The following is a 16,755-nucleotide window of genomic DNA, read 5'->3' as shown; positions in this document are numbered from 1 at the left end:
GTGCGCACAGCCGGAAGGCTCCGCCCTCTTCCTCTGGCCGTGTCAAGCGGTGGCCGCCACCAACGTGGAGCGCGGAAGCTGTCTCTCGTCGGCTGTTGGGCGGGCTCGCGCGGGCCCCGGCAGCTGTTAGGCAGCCGCGCTCGCGCCCCTTCAACGAGGGGCGGCGGGCAGGGGGAGGCCGCGTCGCCGCCGCACGGGGCTCACCTGTCGGCCCGGGCTGCGGCCGCTGCCCTCTCTTCAACCCGCCCCCCCGCCCGCCGTTGGGAGCGGCCCCGCTGCCGCCATGGCGGAGACCGAGGAGAGGAGCCTCGACGATTTCTTCGCAAAACGGGACAAGAAGAAGCGGAAGGAGAAGAGCAGCCGAGGGGCCGCCGCAGCCTCCAGCGCCTCCAGCGCCGCCTCTAACGCCGCGGGGGCGGCCGCGGCGGCCGGGGGAGCCCGCCCGGCTGATGGCAGCGGCTCCGGGGCTGCCGCCTCCAATGCCGGCTCTGCCAAGGCAGCGACCAAGGTGCGGCAGGGGCGGGGAGGGGGGGCCGGAGCAGGACCGCTCCGTCGGGGCGGCGGTGGGGGAAGGGTCGCGGCTTCCTCCGGCGCCTTCCTGCCGGCAGGGGGCGCGGCCGGTGGCGGAACGGGGGGGGGGCGGTGCCGCCCGGCCATGCGGGCGCCCGCGGCGGCAGTGTGGGGCCTGGCGGGGCGCCCGGCCGGGTCCCGGAGCGGGGTTCGGGCCTTGAAACGCGCTTTGTATCCGTGTCGGGGGGGGTGGGGTGGGGGGAGCGGGGAGCGGGACCGGTTCGCGGTCGGCGGCTCCGGTTCTGCCTAACCGTCCCCCATTTCTGGGTCTTGGAGCAAGGTCTGGCCGGCATCGGGGGTTCGTATCAGGTGTCAGTCGTGGGCCGCCGGGGTTTGCGGTTTGTGGACCTCGGCGATAAGATCCCCCTGGTCTTGCAGGCAAAGTACGCCCGGCTCCTTGCGTTTCTGCCAGGAGGGGTTTTGCTGCCAGCAGTTTTTTTGTACCGTATTACAGTGAAACGATGAGAATGCGAGAGAAGCTTAAGGCCTCGTAGTTGAGTTAGTGTCTTACAGCTGGCTGTGCTGCGCATTTTAAACAATTTTAGGAAATACTCTGCTATTTCCTAATGTTTGACTTGGGGAGCTTGACACCGCGGTAGCTTTCTAAGTAGACCAAGGTCAGTGGTAGTCTTTCAGCTGCTCCTCTGCTCATTTGCTTGTAAAATAATATCTGGCTTTGACTGAAGCTTGTCCTTGGATTAGAAATAAAGATCATTAAATGTGAATGGTACATTAGTTTGGAAACTGTGATGTTTCCATGGCGATGGGGAAAGATTTTAGAGCTGTAGACTCACGCTCTTCCAAAAGACTGAATCTTCAGCAGACAGTGCAATAACATGAGGTCAGTTTCTACTTCTGCTCTTACTTTAAAGCAGGTCAAAGTTTTCCTGCTAGGTGTTGATAATATAGAAGATCCTGGGGCAGGGCTCTTAAAAGAAGCTGTATTCCTAGCTGTTCAGCAGAAAGGGGGCTATACCTTTGGCAGACCTCGATTGCAAGGTTTTCATATTTAATGTAATATAACTGCATTTCATGTAGAGTGTAGGAATAATGTAAACTACTAATTAGGCTGCGTGTGTCTTAAAGCTGTGACTAGGAACATGGGAGGACCGCTTATCTGTTCTGGTCCATTTCTGGCCTACTTGAACAACCCCAGAATCTGCTGATTACACAGTAGGACAAAATTGGCTGCACTTAGGTGGGTCGCCCTTTCCCCAAACACGTAATCAAACTCCCATTCTAAAAACCTTAAAGTGGCACTCTCCAAAGACTAGTATTCTACTGGTTTTGTGTACTAAGATTGCTGTGATTCTGAAGCTGACCTTTTTACTATTATAAGAACATTATTAAGAAAAAAGAAAGACCGTAAATGTGGTCACGAAAGCGAAAAAGTCAAATGTACCAATATCAATCTTTGCTATAAATCTACCACAAGCTATCCCAAATGTTCTTTGCTGTTTGGCTCATGAAATAGGTGATGGAAAAGTAAATCTAAAGCTTCATGTGCATTCGAGCTCCCTTTTGTTAGCAAAAGGGAGAGGTCTTGCCCTTGTATTTCCCTGGTCTAGACTGCACAGTCCTGCTCCCTGCTTTGTGGTATCCCTTGACTTCCTGCTGGATTTTTACTGAGATGACGTGGTTTTCTTTCACTTGAATGACTTTTTTGCTGGGACGTTTCTTAGCTGTTCTAGTGAGTTAAAGTCAGCTCACAAGCGCATCCTAGATAACACATAGTAAATTAGGAGAGGAGGGAGCAGAGTCCTTTCCCCTCTTGGCAGTGGTGTAGCCAGATTGGTTTCCCATGGAACTGTACTTTCACCTCTAGTTTTCCTTGTATTATCTTAGTTACAGACTTTTTTCTGCTTTCAGTGTAAAGAATGTAACAACTTTTTTTTTTCTTTCTCCTCTTACAGGAAGAGGATGATTGGAAGGAGTTTGAGCAAAAAGAAGAAATTGATTATAGTGGTCTTAGAGTACAGTCCATGCAAATAAGGTACTACTTATTTTTTTCTTTTTCTCTCTGGTATAATCATTACCTATGTCTAAAATGTATGTTCTTTCTTCAGAGCTGTCTCCGTGGAGTCCAATTAAACAGATGTTTGATATGTTTCTGCTAGTATAGAAGTTTGCTGTAGGGTAACTTAGGTTTGACTGTTCTCTGCAGATGATTTCTTTATTTTATAAATCTCTATTGATACTCTAGGTCTATCTGTTATGGTTGGGCCTCAAATTTTTATTACAAGTGCTTAACATTCTCCTCCATAGAGACAGTAAAGTCGGAATCTCAGAGAGGAGTGCAGGGTAGTAATTCCTACAGAATCATTTGATGACTGTAAGGGTGTCTGACTAAGTCTATTCAGCATCTCAGTTTGGGGAGTGAATTCCTGAACCATTGCATTTTTATTTCAAAAAACCAAACAGATGGTTGGTAAAGCTAGTGTCCCATGACAAGATCCCCCAGGACTGCATTTATGAGTCTCATCCAAGATTCTTTGCTTTTTCATTAGATTGCTCCTATAGTCTGGTCCAAAGTAAGTCCACTTAAGCCTGTCCTGGTTAAGAAAAACGTTTCATCGGGACAGAAAAAGGATTTTTACAACCTCAGTCTTAAACTGAGAATGTCACATAATTCTCGTTGTCCAGGTATTGGTGATGTTCAGAATAATGCCGTCTTAAAGTCACCTTACCTGTAACCAGTGCAACAGATGCTTTCTTCGCTATCTGAGCAGGTCTTACGTATTCTTTAACAACATCCCCCATGCCTTCCCTTTCAGTTAACTAGCCCTTTTAGGCCATTTGCACATATCTGGTCCCCCAGCTCTCCATACCATTGAAGTGAACAGCAGGTAATCACACATCTGAATGCTAAGTAAGAAGTGGGCTGCTCTTCACTGACTACTAGTGACTGAAGAACAAGCACTTTGGTTTTCCAGACAAAGGCCGGCATTCTGAATGCATGTAATGCTGTGGCAGATTTTCAGGCATGTGGAAGTTTCTGCCACAGGATTTTGTAACCACTCACTTAGTGGATTCAAGGGGAGAGTGCCGAAGTAAATGGAAGAAAAACCCACCGGAGGTTATAAAGTATCCAGCTCTGGAGACCTCTTTGCTGAAAATAAGACACAGAGTATCTGCGGGGTGGTGGGATGTTATGCATACTTTCTCTGTTCTAGCTAGTCTGTAGGCATCTGCTTGGGCTGTAGTTTAAAATAGGATAGTGATGTGTTTAGGCCCTAGGTCCAGCTTGCTATGATTGTCACTGAATTGGGATGAACAGTGGAAGGCCGTTTAATTTTTCAGAAATAATAGGTATTTTTTAACTGTTCTCTGACTTTAATTTATACAAAAAGCTTATTTGTTCATGATTAGTAGGATTTGGTGTATTATAAACTTCTGTATTCACACTTTGCTGCGGCTGTTCAGACCAATGTCTTGGGTTTTTTAATAGCCTCACCCTCCACCTATGTCCCATTGTACCACACAGCCTTCTGTAGTAGCTTTGTCTAGCAAATTATTTTGAATCTGACTATTTCTATGCAAAATAAAATAGTCTAAATAAAAGTCAGGCTTTTGCATAGGGCTTATCTTTAAAAAATGGCATATCTTTCTCTCCATGCTTTTTTTGGTTGCCTGCTTTAAAGAAAGTCTTGAGTTGGTTTGTAGATTATATTTGTATGGGTAATGTAAGAGTGTTTCTCAGGTGATTGTGGTTATAGGTAAAGGGAGCTCAGGACTTGCTTTCGGTCACTACTTTTTCACAATTTCTTCCTCTTGACTAAAACATTTTATGGCAGCTAGACTTGTATCCCTTTCCTGCTTTATCTTCACATCGCTTTCAAATGCATGACTGTCTTAGTAAGAAAAGTCTTCAAGCTCAAAATAAGAAATCAATTTATTTGATTACTTAGTACAGTTCAAATTAGTCTTTTTATATGCATTTTTTTCCTTTTCACTTGCCATATTATGTGGCAGTGTGCCAAAAATTGTTCAGGTGGAGGTACTAATGCAGTGGTTACAGGACTAATTTAGTCTGGTTAAATCTATTATCTTCAGTACAGTAGCGTGAACTCTTGTCTGTGGCAATTGCGTAATCTCTGGTAAGTCTTAATCTTCTGTTTGTAAAATGCTACTTATAATTTCTCTTTCATAGTGAAAAAGAAGATGATGAAAGTGAAAAAAGAGAAGAACCTGGTGACAACTGGGAAGAGAGTGGTGGAGGTGTAGACAGATCATCTGGTCCTTGGAACAAGTCAGCTCCTGCACCAGCACCCGTTGTTGAACCGACTGGTAAATTTAACTCAGAGTTGTTGTTTTTTGCAATGGGAAGTGTATTGGATTGAATTAAGCTGCTCAGAGGGTAGAACTCAAGGAGCAGTTTCTACTCAGGCTCCTTCTAACCTATGTACGGTTTGTTTGACATAATAGCAAATGAGGACATTTTCCTGTGAAGGGGTCTGAGGAACTGAATTGATAGTAGTGTCAGGTACTTTAAATAAACATGAATGGAGGGGGTTTTATTTCTGAATTTGAAGGGGGGAGCATTCCATCTTTGCAGGAGATCCCTCTACTTTGCAATCTGCAAAATACCTGTTGGAAGCATTTCTGTTGATCTAAAAATATTGCTTTGACAATTAAGGCGATGTTCAGCCACTATCTGATGTCTAACATGGCAGTTCTTGAGTAGGGTTCCATGGTGAGTAGTGCGCTTTTCGAATCAGTCCTAGGGTACAGAGAACATGACATTGCAAACCAGTTCTTTAACTGGGATAGGACTTCAATTTTGATTAAATACAATTTATCAGCATCAGCGGAGATAAACTGCTTAGCAATGATCTGACTGCAGACCGGGAGCCACATTTTAATTTGACTGCAAAGTATAGATTAAATTAGGTGACACCTGATTTTCTAAAATATTTGCTTCCAGAGCTTTAAAAGGTGCAAAAACATACTTGTAAGGTAGTTCTTTGTTTTTTAATCTGTGAGTGTTTTTTTCAGATATGAATGGAATTTTATTCTCTTGTCTAAATCTTGTTCTTATAACTAGTTACAGAAACCCCAGAACCAGTTCAGACTGGCGGAGTATACAGGCCGCCTGGTGCCAGGGAGGGCGGCAGGCCACGGAGAGCACAGCAAGGACCACCAGAAATCTATAGTGATACGCAGTTTCCATCACTGCAGTCCACCGCCAAGCTTGTAGACAGTCGAAAGTAAGTACATTCCATTAATTCCCTAAGAGACACATATTAACTGCCTTCTCTAAGCTCTTATTTTGTTATAGGGCCTAAGCCTGAATCTTTCCACAGAGGAAAGAAATAACTAAGAAATTATTCTGTTTGGCAAAGATATATGGGAGATGTCTTACCTGGGAGGGGCTTCCCATGAAATAACTTTCATGGGACATAGCTCAGTGAGATAGCCAAACAAGACTGCCAGTCACCTTATCTTTGACTTGCTGAAGGATTTACCTGAAGCAGAATATTTCTGCTCTTGACAGCATCTGGTTCTCTGAGATACTAGCCATGGTGAGGCTGTGTGTTATTACCCTCGGTATTCATGAGTAGGATGTCTTGAGCACACTGCCTTCTCATTAGAGATGTGAAGGTAACTTAATCGGAGGAATGGGGTTTAATATAAATACTAATCAATAAACTTGCTGTCTGGGCTGTGGTTTACAATGATGAGCCCACACCCAATTTTGCTGAAGTGTTTTATATTTTATGGTGCTGAAGACTTGAGTGTCACCCTGCTTTTGAGCCCTGATCTTTCCATAACCTTGTTCCCTACAGAAGAGATAGCTAGGCCAATACCTATTTCACTTGGGTTCTTTGGGGTTTTTGGTTTTGTTTTGTTTGTTTTTGTGGGTGGTTTTTTCTGCTTGCTGTGTTATTGACTAACACAACTTAGCAGCTTTGTTTCTTTTTGGTTCTTTTTTTGGTGTGGCTTTGTTTGGCGAATGAGACATGCTGTCATTAATGCTTTAAGGTTTGAATGGTGCAAATTCAGCTGAGATGAAATTCTGAGTGAGCATTCTAGAAATGGACTTCAGCTTTCTAAAACCTGTTTTTCATAAATGCACTTAAATTTACTTCTGAGAAAGTTAATATTGAAATTTAGTATGTAATCTGAGTTGTACTGGGTGATGAGCTTGATTCCAGTGATAAGGCTTTACAAGACTTGCTTGGGAATGTTTGGCTGTTAAAACTCTAGACCTTAGTGTTCTGTGTTCATACTGTTTTTGTTGGGATGGGGTGGAAGTCGACTAGAAATTCACTATTCACAAGCTAGTGATAAGATATTTACTGATTACATTTATTTTCCCTTAGGGATAAAGAAATGGAGAAGAGCTTTGAAGTAGTAAAACACAAAACTAGAGGTAGGGATGAGGTGTCAAAAAACCAGGCACTTAAACTTCAGCTAGACAACCAGTATGCTGTGCTTGGGGATCAGTAGAGCTGCATACACATTACAATTAAGGAATGCTTTTTTGGTAACCCTTCTACTAAGGTAACTAAACTACAGCTAACGGCTATGATGAACATGCCACCTTATTTCTGCTGGATCTACTGCAGCAAGTGCAGACTACTTTGACGTAAGTGATTGGTTCTCCTGCACTATGGAAGCATAATATGTTACATCTTCTCCATTGGATATGGGGCAAATTAATGTAAATGATTGAACAAGAGTCATCAGTGTTCTTTAATTGCTCAGAAAGATATCTACAGCCAGTGGTCATTTCAAAATCTTTTTATGTTCAGATACTGAGCCTTCGTAAAGGTTGACTACCTCAGACTTGCTGCACTCATTGTGGACACCATGTGGATCACAACTTCTGGAAGAGAAGGTTACAGCTGTTTTAGTGGCCATCTGAAACTTGAAACCAGCTCTACTGGATTCCTGTCAGAAATCCTGCAGAAGTCAGCCATTTGGTTCCAATTTGCTATAACAAAGATTTAAGTGACCTTAATGACAAACCTATTCTGTTCCCCCTCTGAGGAATCCTGTCATGTGTAGCCATAGCCTGCCAGAGACTTCTGGAGTGTACCATACCACTCATACTATCCAAGTATAACACAGCTGTAGTTTGTTTACCTTTTTAGATAGCTGTACTGAAGTAACTGCAAAACAAATTAAAACTCATTCAGTATCAGATTTGAGGAATGATGGGTTTGAATGGTCTGTTTGCATTAGCCATTTCACAGTTGTCTGTTTAAGCATTTTTTTCCCCCCCTTATTCTCCGCAAAAAAAAAATATGCCTGCCTTGTTTCTGGTATCAAATTGCAGTATATTTAAATAATGATGAGATGCTGTAGTGAAATAGGGTTTATTTTGGTAATCGTCATGAGGTTTGTCATTCTCACCCTAAAGCACTAAGACTTAAGAGTTTTGATTTGAGACAGAGGGATCCAGACTCCAACTAGTGTCCTTGGAATTTCTCTTCTAAAAATAAGATATGTGGCAGTAGCAATACTAGATAAAAATTTCTCCTCTATTAAAAATAGTTTTTTCTTGAAGGGTAATGGTTACTTGAGAACCAAAATAACTTTGGATGCAGAGGGATAATTAAAGCTGGTAAGCCTTATTTGTTTGGCTACTTCTATGAAGCATGCAGGCTTTTTGAGGCAGAAATCCTTGAAGTAAAACTCATAAATGGTGTTTATTCAAAGTCAGGAAGTTGAGTATGAATGGAAGGCAGTGCCTTCTTGAAGTTGTTGTCATCTCTGACTTAATTTAATGGAAGTAGGCAAAATGGAACTGATACACTAAAAAAATATATAGGACATTGCCTGTAATTCTGATTTGACAAACAAAACCTGTCAAGTACCAAAAGTGTCCTGCTGTAACTGATTTTCTCTTCTTTGAATTGTTACACCAGAAGCAAAATGAAGTACAATAGTGGTGTGCTCCAGTGTTGAGGTTTCTCAGAGTAAATGCCAAAAAAATAGACCCGACATCTATAAGAGTTGCCAATGGCAAGAAAAACAAGGGAACAAAACAAAACTTGCTTACATGTGTGGGAGTACTGTGTATGTGCAGAAGATGAGGCTAGTGCAGGAATTGCCTAGTTGGGTTCCCTTTGACTAACTGCTGACTCCTCCTAAATCTGCTTCTCTGAGGCCAATGGGAATTCTTGCTGTTGACTTCAGTGGGGCTGGGGTTTCACCTGGTTCTTATGTGCACAGACTAAAACTAGCCTTGCCCTTGCAGAGTTAACTGTCTCAAACTTCTGCTAGAAGCTGCTATTAAGAGAGGGCTCAAGAGACTATTCTTAAAGTTGGAGACTTCATTTGGAAACAAAACCCCACTGAAAGACTGATCCCAATCCCTTGGGCTCTAAGCCATGTATCTTCCTTGAAAACACGGTGTTGCCAGCAAAACTGTTGACTTATCACTTAAGATTTCTGTGGAATTCATGGTAAATGGACATGTCACTTGATGTGGTAGAAACGTGAAATCTTAAAACGCTTTTCCTGATGCTCTAAAGCAATTGAGATCACCAATGCACATGAATCGAGTTTTAATCTACTGTATGAAGGGTAGATGAGACTGTCCATTGTACGTATCTTTATTTGAGGTTTGGGGCATGAATTCTGGCAGTTCAACGAAACCCTGTAACAGTTTTAAATCAAATAAAATGGAAATATACATGGATTCTGGAGTCTAATGAATCTTTACCTTTAGTTCTAGCTTATGACCATGTAACAGGTGAGGAAACACTGAGCATTTGTACCTCTTAAGGGACAGCCATGGAGTGGGTAGTCAGCCTTATGGTCAGGTTTAAGAGCTTATAGCAGTGCATATTAATATGACTTTTATACTAGAAGTTTAGTTTGCTACTTGTCAGAGTGTCTTCTTACTCCCACCATATAGGACTGGTTTGAAATTGTGAATTGAGTATGAAGCTTTGATTTGCTTTTCATTTAAAAGCAGATCTGCTAAATTAAAGACTAATAATAATAATAATTTTTAAAAACCTAAACCCAAACCTCTGGATGGTTGCTGTCACTGAAAACCATCAGCTACAGATAATTAGAGGTGTTATTTTGGGGGCTTTTCTTAAGTGTATCATTCCAAGTTCTTTCTGAAGGCGTAAAGAAAAAAAAATCAGAAATGCAGCAAATTTCCATAGTACAGAATGTTAAACTGTTTTAAAATGTTTCGTGTTAAATATCGCTGCCAGCAACTATCAAAATGCCAGTTGTCAGTATCTTCCTTGTAACAATTAATTGTTCTGCATGCCTGAAATTTTGAAAGTCAGTCCTCTGTGGAAGCTCAGTATGCTTTTGAGACTCTGAAGTCCAACTTTATCTGGTCTGTTGTTGCATTTGCTCGAGGCATGCTAAGAATGTCCGTTTCATTCCTTCAGAATGCTTGTTGAAGGCTCGTTCCATAAATGAAGGATTGTCAGTTGTAGAAATGAGATTCTTGATATTGGTCAGTAAAACGCAGTTGTGTGCCGCTTCAGGATCTTCCTAACCTGTAACATGCTTTTATGGTGGGTTAGTTATTAATTTCCAATTCAAAGGTTCCATTTTACTTTCTCTGACTTAAAAGCATAGCCATAAAGTTACCGACTTGCTAGTAGAACATTTAAATGTCCACTCCTTATTGGGAAGGGAACAACTTGGATTTGTGGTTTTTGGTGATACAGTCTGTACTTAAGGAATGTTAAATGCTAAAAAGTAGATAATTTTAATAAAGTTGGACATCCCAAATTCCTGCTGTAGGAATCTGGCATCTGTATTTACTTAAGCTGATGATAAATGTAGGAGAGGAGTAGTTCTGTACTGCCCCCTTCCGCCCCCCTGTTTAGCTGTGCCGTGTTTAATCTTATTCACAAATGAAGAGGAATTGACAACTAAAAGTGACTGTCTCCTGCTACTTCAGTTTTGTCTTTGTAGCTAGCCTTACCAGTCATGTCCAAAGTAACTCTTTTACAAAACTTAGAAACAGATGAATCTTTAATGGTGCAAATCGTGTTAGAGACCCGACACCACGGGGACTCAGGTTTTTGGTATTTGGCGGCATCTGTTTGCTCTCTATCACCACAACATGGCTGAGACACACACCTGTGCTGTTCAGGTCAAGTAAACACAATATAAATTTGGTATGGCTGCACATCTTGGAGTCTGCTTATCTGAGCTTTTGCAGTAGTTGTATCTTCTTGTCTTTCGAGTTTCAGGCTGGTTGAGCAGTTTTAAACTTGCTTGTGGTTTTATGTCAAATACCATCACTAAAATGAGGCAGATTATTCTTTTTTTTAGGCTAATAGGGCTTCATGTGCTTAAAGGGTGCTTGTTTACAAGGTATTAATATTACTCTTTCCAATATTGACATGGTCAGAGAAATGAATACCTCATATTTTACAAGACCCATTTGTATCAGAGGCCCAAGAAACTAAATTTTACTAAACACACAAGTATTCAAAAATCAGGTTCATCACTGGACTGTAATTTAGTTCCCAAATTGTCCCTCTGTGTTTTCAGCGTTGAACTTCACAAATTGCTTTAATAGTCAAGAGGGGCTTTATCTGGGAATATAAGTGAATAACAACATGCGCATTTAAATTTCAGCTATCTAAATTAGGTGCATACAAGGGGGAAGGAAACCTCACATATATTTGCTGATAAATTCTTCAGAAAAAGTTAAAACATCAGCTTGTCTGTATGAAAGTTAATATGAGAACCTGCAAGCTCTAGCAGATGGAAGAAGAAATGACAGCAGAAAACAGAACTGAGTCATCTAATACCAGTTTGGATAAGTCATAACTATCAGGTATCTAGAGTTTGGCTTCTGAGGCACCAAGTGTAGTTCCACCATGTTATGTTTGAAGTAAAATAGAACAGGAAGGGAGATTTTATTTTTAAAAGAAATAAAAGTAGAAAGTAGAAATTATGCAAATAAAACAGAGGAGGTATAAGAAGAGAGGGATTAGGAAGGCCATTTTCTAAATGATAGTATTAAAAGCATAGCCTAAGGCAGGGAGTGGAGTGTAAGTAGTTGGATAGGAGGACAAGTGCTGCGTGGGTAAGCTCTGCTGTCTCAAGTGACAGATCCATCTGACTTTACATCAGCAAAAGTGTGTGAAGTTCAGTACTTGGGGAAGGCATCCCATTTCATTTTTTCCCTTTAAAGAAAAGAATCAGGAAAACCTGTCCAGAGAGAAGGTAGAATTTAGTGCTGGTAGAAAGCTGTCTGACCAGTTGCCTAGAGAGAGAACTGAGAAGGGAAAAATTCTAAGATAGTTCAGCAATCTTACTAGGAAATAACTTGTTTCGTATTTCACTCTGCATGGTAAAAAGCTGAGACACTGACTCAAATTGCTATGAAGACACTTCCTTTTTTTGTGAAGCATCTTCTAATGGTACGTATATCATGGTTTTATTTTCAGTTGCTTAGAATATCTGTTGATACAAGAAGGTTAATGAAGTTCAATGGGCTGCTTAGCCAGAATACAAATATTAAAAATGTATCACGGTATTGGTGAATCACCAGAAAAGGTAGTGCATCTGGAATACTGGAATGGAAAGCATCTAAAAAAACCTGCATGCACTGAAAAGAAGCAAGCCCATTTTGTAGCAAGAGCACAGGGCCAACAGCGTGGCATTTGGCTTTGGCTTTCCACCCAGCTGCTGTGCCAACTTCAAGTAATTTAGTTTCACTTCACCTTAGTTTCCCCAGCTGTGCCAATAAAACCCCCAACAACCTTCTGCACAGGGGTCTTGTGAGGCCAAAGCTGTTCTTTGTCAAGGGCTGGGGCTGATGCAAGCTCCTACAGAGGACTAAAAACCTTTATATAAAAAGATCTTTATATTAGCTTTCGTTACAGTATTTTAATACTACTTTGGGAAAGGCTTATTTCTACAGAATGTAATATATGTTCTATTTAAGTATTATGTAAACAGGTTTATTTTAGTATGTATGGGTAAGGAAAAAGTTCAGGCTGAGTACCCTTAACTAGTATTTCCTCTCTTTAATTATCTGTGCAACCCAAATGGTATATTAATATGAGGCTTTTTGGTTTTACATGGAATACCTTAAAATCAATATTGCTATATTTTGTAAACCCCATGACTGAAATAAAATCCTGCTCACAGTCGACAGCCATCTCTTATAATGTGGCTGTTTTAAAGTTTGTTCAGATTATGTGAACGAGAAATGTTCGCTCCTGAAAGTATGTATTTGTGTCAGGATACTAAGTGGTATTTTGTAGTAGGAATGTAATTTTCTTCCCCTTTCCATGTGTAAACGCACATTTGTCCTGCTCTTCATCCTTTCCCATATTTCAGTTGAAGTAGCATGCAGATACAGTGGAAATATGGGAGAGGGTAATCTTAACTTCAAAACTTCCAAAATCTGGTATTAAGGCAGGCTGTGGAGGAAAAAGATGAAGGGAATAAAACAAAGGGAAATAGTTGCCCACAGAGAGGTTTCTGGGAAACAGATGAAAGAAAAATGATTGGAAGAGAGAGCTGGGAGGGGTGAGTGGAGGGATTGGCAGGAGACGAAGGAATACAGCTACAGAAGTGGTGCTTACCCTATTTACTGTTATCTCCTGGTTTATCAGTTAACTGCAGCTGAAGGAAGATGAAGAAATCATTTTTATGAATATGCTCTTGTCTGCTGATGTTGACAATTTTAAGGTTCATCGCCCAGCTTTTACAGTGGGCCTTTGAACAGAAGCAGAGAACATGATGGTGGCAGGCATGCCGACAAATCAGACCTCTGCTGGGTACTGGGCAGAGATGAGGCCCAGCAGCTCTTCTCTTACTGATACCTTTATCGTTGCAGCACCTCTAAGACAGTTGTTCGTGTGCATCAGCCACAGTAATTCTCCCTCAGAAATGATGACTGTTAAATTTAAACAAACAAAGGGAACATTTAACTAGCTGAATAACAAGCTTTAAAGAATAACATGGGGCTTTTTGGAATACCTCTGGTGATAATGATGAGAAGTGATATTGAGGTCAGCAGACTGGTAGGTGGCTTAAAATGACTTTGAGGTATATATCCTGTTACGTGGTGGGGAGGAGGGTTACTTTTAAGATGTGTATCATCTAGTCTTTTCCCCTCTTAACAAATAAACCACCTCGGTCTTACTGTCTTTCCAGCTAAGAAGAGCTGCTTCTACGATTCTCTTGCTGCTTTCCTCCCTGTATTTTTCTGTCACTTTTTTTTAAGATGCTGGTGAAACAGCAAATATTGAGGACCTCTAAGAGAAATACATGCTGTAATATTTTTCCATATTGTTCTGTCTTTAATACAGCCTAACATCTTATTCGCTTTCTTGACTGCAACTACACATTGAGCAGATGTCTCCATCAAGCTGTCCATGGTGATGCCTAGATCGTCCCCCTGAAAGATCACAACTAATTCAGAATCCACCAGAGCATGTATGAGTGGTTTAAAACCTTTCCAGTATTCATTGCCTTGGGTTTATTTTCTGTTGACATTCACTTGCCACTGACTTGCCAAGTTTACAGAGAGAGTTACCTGACCCTGGCAACCACCATCTTCCCCAGTGCTGACAAACCAAATAACTTTCTATGGGCATTGGCTTTTGCCATCCTATATACGGAAGTCTTCGGGTTCATGTATATAATTCACTCTTCTTACCAGTGATTAGCATGGCATGCTCTTACTAACTTTTAGTCAATCTGACCTTTTCTGTTCTGTTTCTTGTCTCCTATTGTCCTCTTCTAAAGAATCTTCAATATTCTGTATTGAGTTTTCTTTCTAGCTCAGTTATAGCATTAAGTCATCGAGTTATAACTGCTTTATTTCAAAAAATTTGCCTATAGAAAACTGTTAAAATGTTATCACAAGCTTCCTTTTTTAATTAAAACAAATAACTTATTCTGTATCTCTTTCAGAGTATGTACAACCATAACAAAATGATTCAAACCATAAAAACAGGCTGATACAAGAGAACAAATGCATTGAGAAATTGGTAAAACAGATGTGAATCTGATCTCCCAGAGCTTAACTTCATTGGTTTCAGTGGAGTTATTTCTGTCACTTGAGATCAGTTTCATTAAAACCTGATTTGAGATCTTCTCACTTGAAGTCTAGACACAACAGCCAGAATCAAGCACAAGTGAACAAGCTCCATAGCAAACTCGTTTTAAATATCTGGGTTACTCTACTCTTTCTTTGTGGCAGAGATGGAGCAGGCGTATTGGTCTCTGACCAGCAACCAAATGGGCCCAGCCATGCTTAGTCTCATGTACCTGTTGTAGTATTTAACTGGATGTTGACATTAGATTACAGTATTTGAGATGAAGACAAGTGCCGCAACACTGGGGGGCAGGCTTAGTCTTTGTGGTTTGTTTCATCTCTTCACATTCTCATCTTGTACTTCAAAGATCGTGCATCTGTAAATAAGGTTAAGTCTTCAACCATTGACTGCATTTACCAGTATTGCTACATTTATAAATACAAAGGAGGTGAGGGAAGACTCAAGCCTGTTAGGATGTATAGCCTACCACTGACGAGCTGCATTGTCTCAGTATCAGAATACTCTATCGCATAGAACAGCTGCTTTCCAGTACTAACAGTAATGCATGGTCAAGAATGTACCTTGGATTTTGCATCCAAATAAATTGTATCTGTTCAGTGTTCTGTTACAGCCATTACTACTATTCTGTCAAAAACAATTGTGGCTGCTGGCAGGGTTATAGACTTGGCAAATTGAAGCTGAGGTGGGTTTTTTGTTAATTTTCAGCAGGTGGGCAATAGAGCAGATACAGCAATATCTGATAATTGGTAGAATGAAGTACTTCATACCCTCTCCCACACATGTAAAAGACTCATCTCTGCTGCTACTCTCACCAAAGCCCTGTCTTGCCACTAACCACCCAGTAACCTTCAGGACTGACTAGTTCTCTGACTGTGCCCTGTGTCCTTAAGCTGGGAATTAGGTAAAAGGCAAACTGGCTTTGTAAATTGGCATGACACTGTTTTCTAGATAATTGGCTTTGCAATTTTTTTTTTCTGCAACTCAAAGCCCAGCAAAAATCTCTTGGTTTGACCTTCCTTCACCCTAGAGTATTCCCTTCTTTTGTTCATCTACATTATTACTATGCCAAGGATTTCTAATCAGGTGCCTGAATTATTCACCACATATTTAGAAAGCTGCTCTATAAGCAAGTGCTCCTGAGTCTTGATCATGCTGTATTTCTTCAGTCAGGGCTCTAGCATCGTAAACATGCCCCCATCTGTTGCAAAACTGCTTAGCAAATAAATGTGATCTCTGTGAAGAATTTAAACCTAGACCCTCAAAGGCTACACAGGAGCCCAATTCTCACAGAATACAGCAAAATGAAGGCAGCAGCACTGGCCCCAGTACAACACAGTTCAGCTATGGAAAGGAGTAGGGTTGCATGACTGGTAACATGCTAGCTCAAACAAAACTGTCGTAGCTGGACAGCAGGCTCTAGCCCAAAGCATTTCTAGTTTTTTAATGAAGCGATGACTGTGTGAAGAACAGTAAGAGGACATCTCTGTCAGTGAAAAAATACAAAACTGAATTTGCTTTCAGCAATGTACCAGGATGTCTCACCACCAGACTTAACCTGAAAAAATGAAGATAAAGCCACTTGAGTGTTTACTGTAGTGCAAAAGAAAGAATGATGGAGTTGGGCTGGGAAAAATGGCTGGCTGGGAGCCCACTGAGCACTGCAGAAACTGGTTCAGCAAAGGAGAGTACAATTGATCTTTTTCTGAGAACCCTGTGTGGCCCCCACAGTTAACACAGGAACCTAACGGTGCCTGTATATTTATATAATTATGTTTATAGTCATAATTTAAGTTCAAAACCTGAACTATATATATATTTTTTTGTCAGTAGATTTTTTTACCCTGGTTTACCTATCATGGCTTCTGCATATGACAACTTCTAACTGTGCAGTGCACACACCTGTTGTCCTTCTGTCCCATGTTAGAGTAATGGTATCAAACTCTGTAAAGCACTTTTGTGATGTTTCCTGTGAAGAAAGCTGAAGAAAATAAATTTATCTTAACAGCACCAACTGAACTTACACCTCTGAGTCTGTCTCACTTTTGTTGTGTTCACCCCTCTCTCCAGTGACAAGCGATCGGCAGTGTGACGGACAGCAGCGTGCTGGTTGTCAGGGTGTTGTTCTAGGCTCAGAGCAGGAGAGGCTGGCTCTGGCTCTAACAGCTGC

General features: G+C 41.3%; 1 protein-coding gene across 4 annotated transcripts; it reads left to right on the top strand.

Moving 5' to 3' along the window:
• The first annotated feature begins 17 nt into the window (after window positions 1-17).
• Window positions 18-16,610, top strand: CDV3 (CDV3 homolog). 4 transcript variants are annotated; one of them, XM_064444117.1, is made up of 6 exons: window positions 19-508; window positions 2,484-2,563; window positions 4,721-4,857; window positions 5,615-5,777; window positions 6,894-6,943; window positions 7,326-16,610. In XM_064444117.1, exons 1-6 carry the CDS (start codon window positions 284-286, stop codon window positions 7,340-7,342), a joined length of 672 nt encoding a protein of 223 aa, XP_064300187.1. In that variant the 5' UTR covers window positions 19-283; the 3' UTR covers window positions 7,343-16,610. The 4 variants fall into 4 exon arrangements, with proteins under 4 accessions (XP_064300185.1, XP_064300187.1, XP_064300188.1 ...); XM_064444115.1 differs by having other exon boundaries at window positions 18-508; window positions 6,894-16,610; XM_064444118.1 differs by lacking the exon at window positions 6,894-6,943 and having other exon boundaries at window positions 20-508; window positions 13,836-16,610.
• The last annotated feature ends 145 nt before the right edge of the window (window positions 16,611-16,755 follow it).

This window comes from Phalacrocorax carbo, chromosome 2 (assembly GCF_963921805.1).
Source record: "Phalacrocorax carbo chromosome 2, bPhaCar2.1, whole genome shotgun sequence".
Lineage (NCBI taxonomy): Eukaryota > Metazoa > Chordata > Aves > Suliformes > Phalacrocoracidae > Phalacrocorax > Phalacrocorax carbo.
This window is presented reverse-complemented; position numbering and strand designations above follow the sequence as displayed.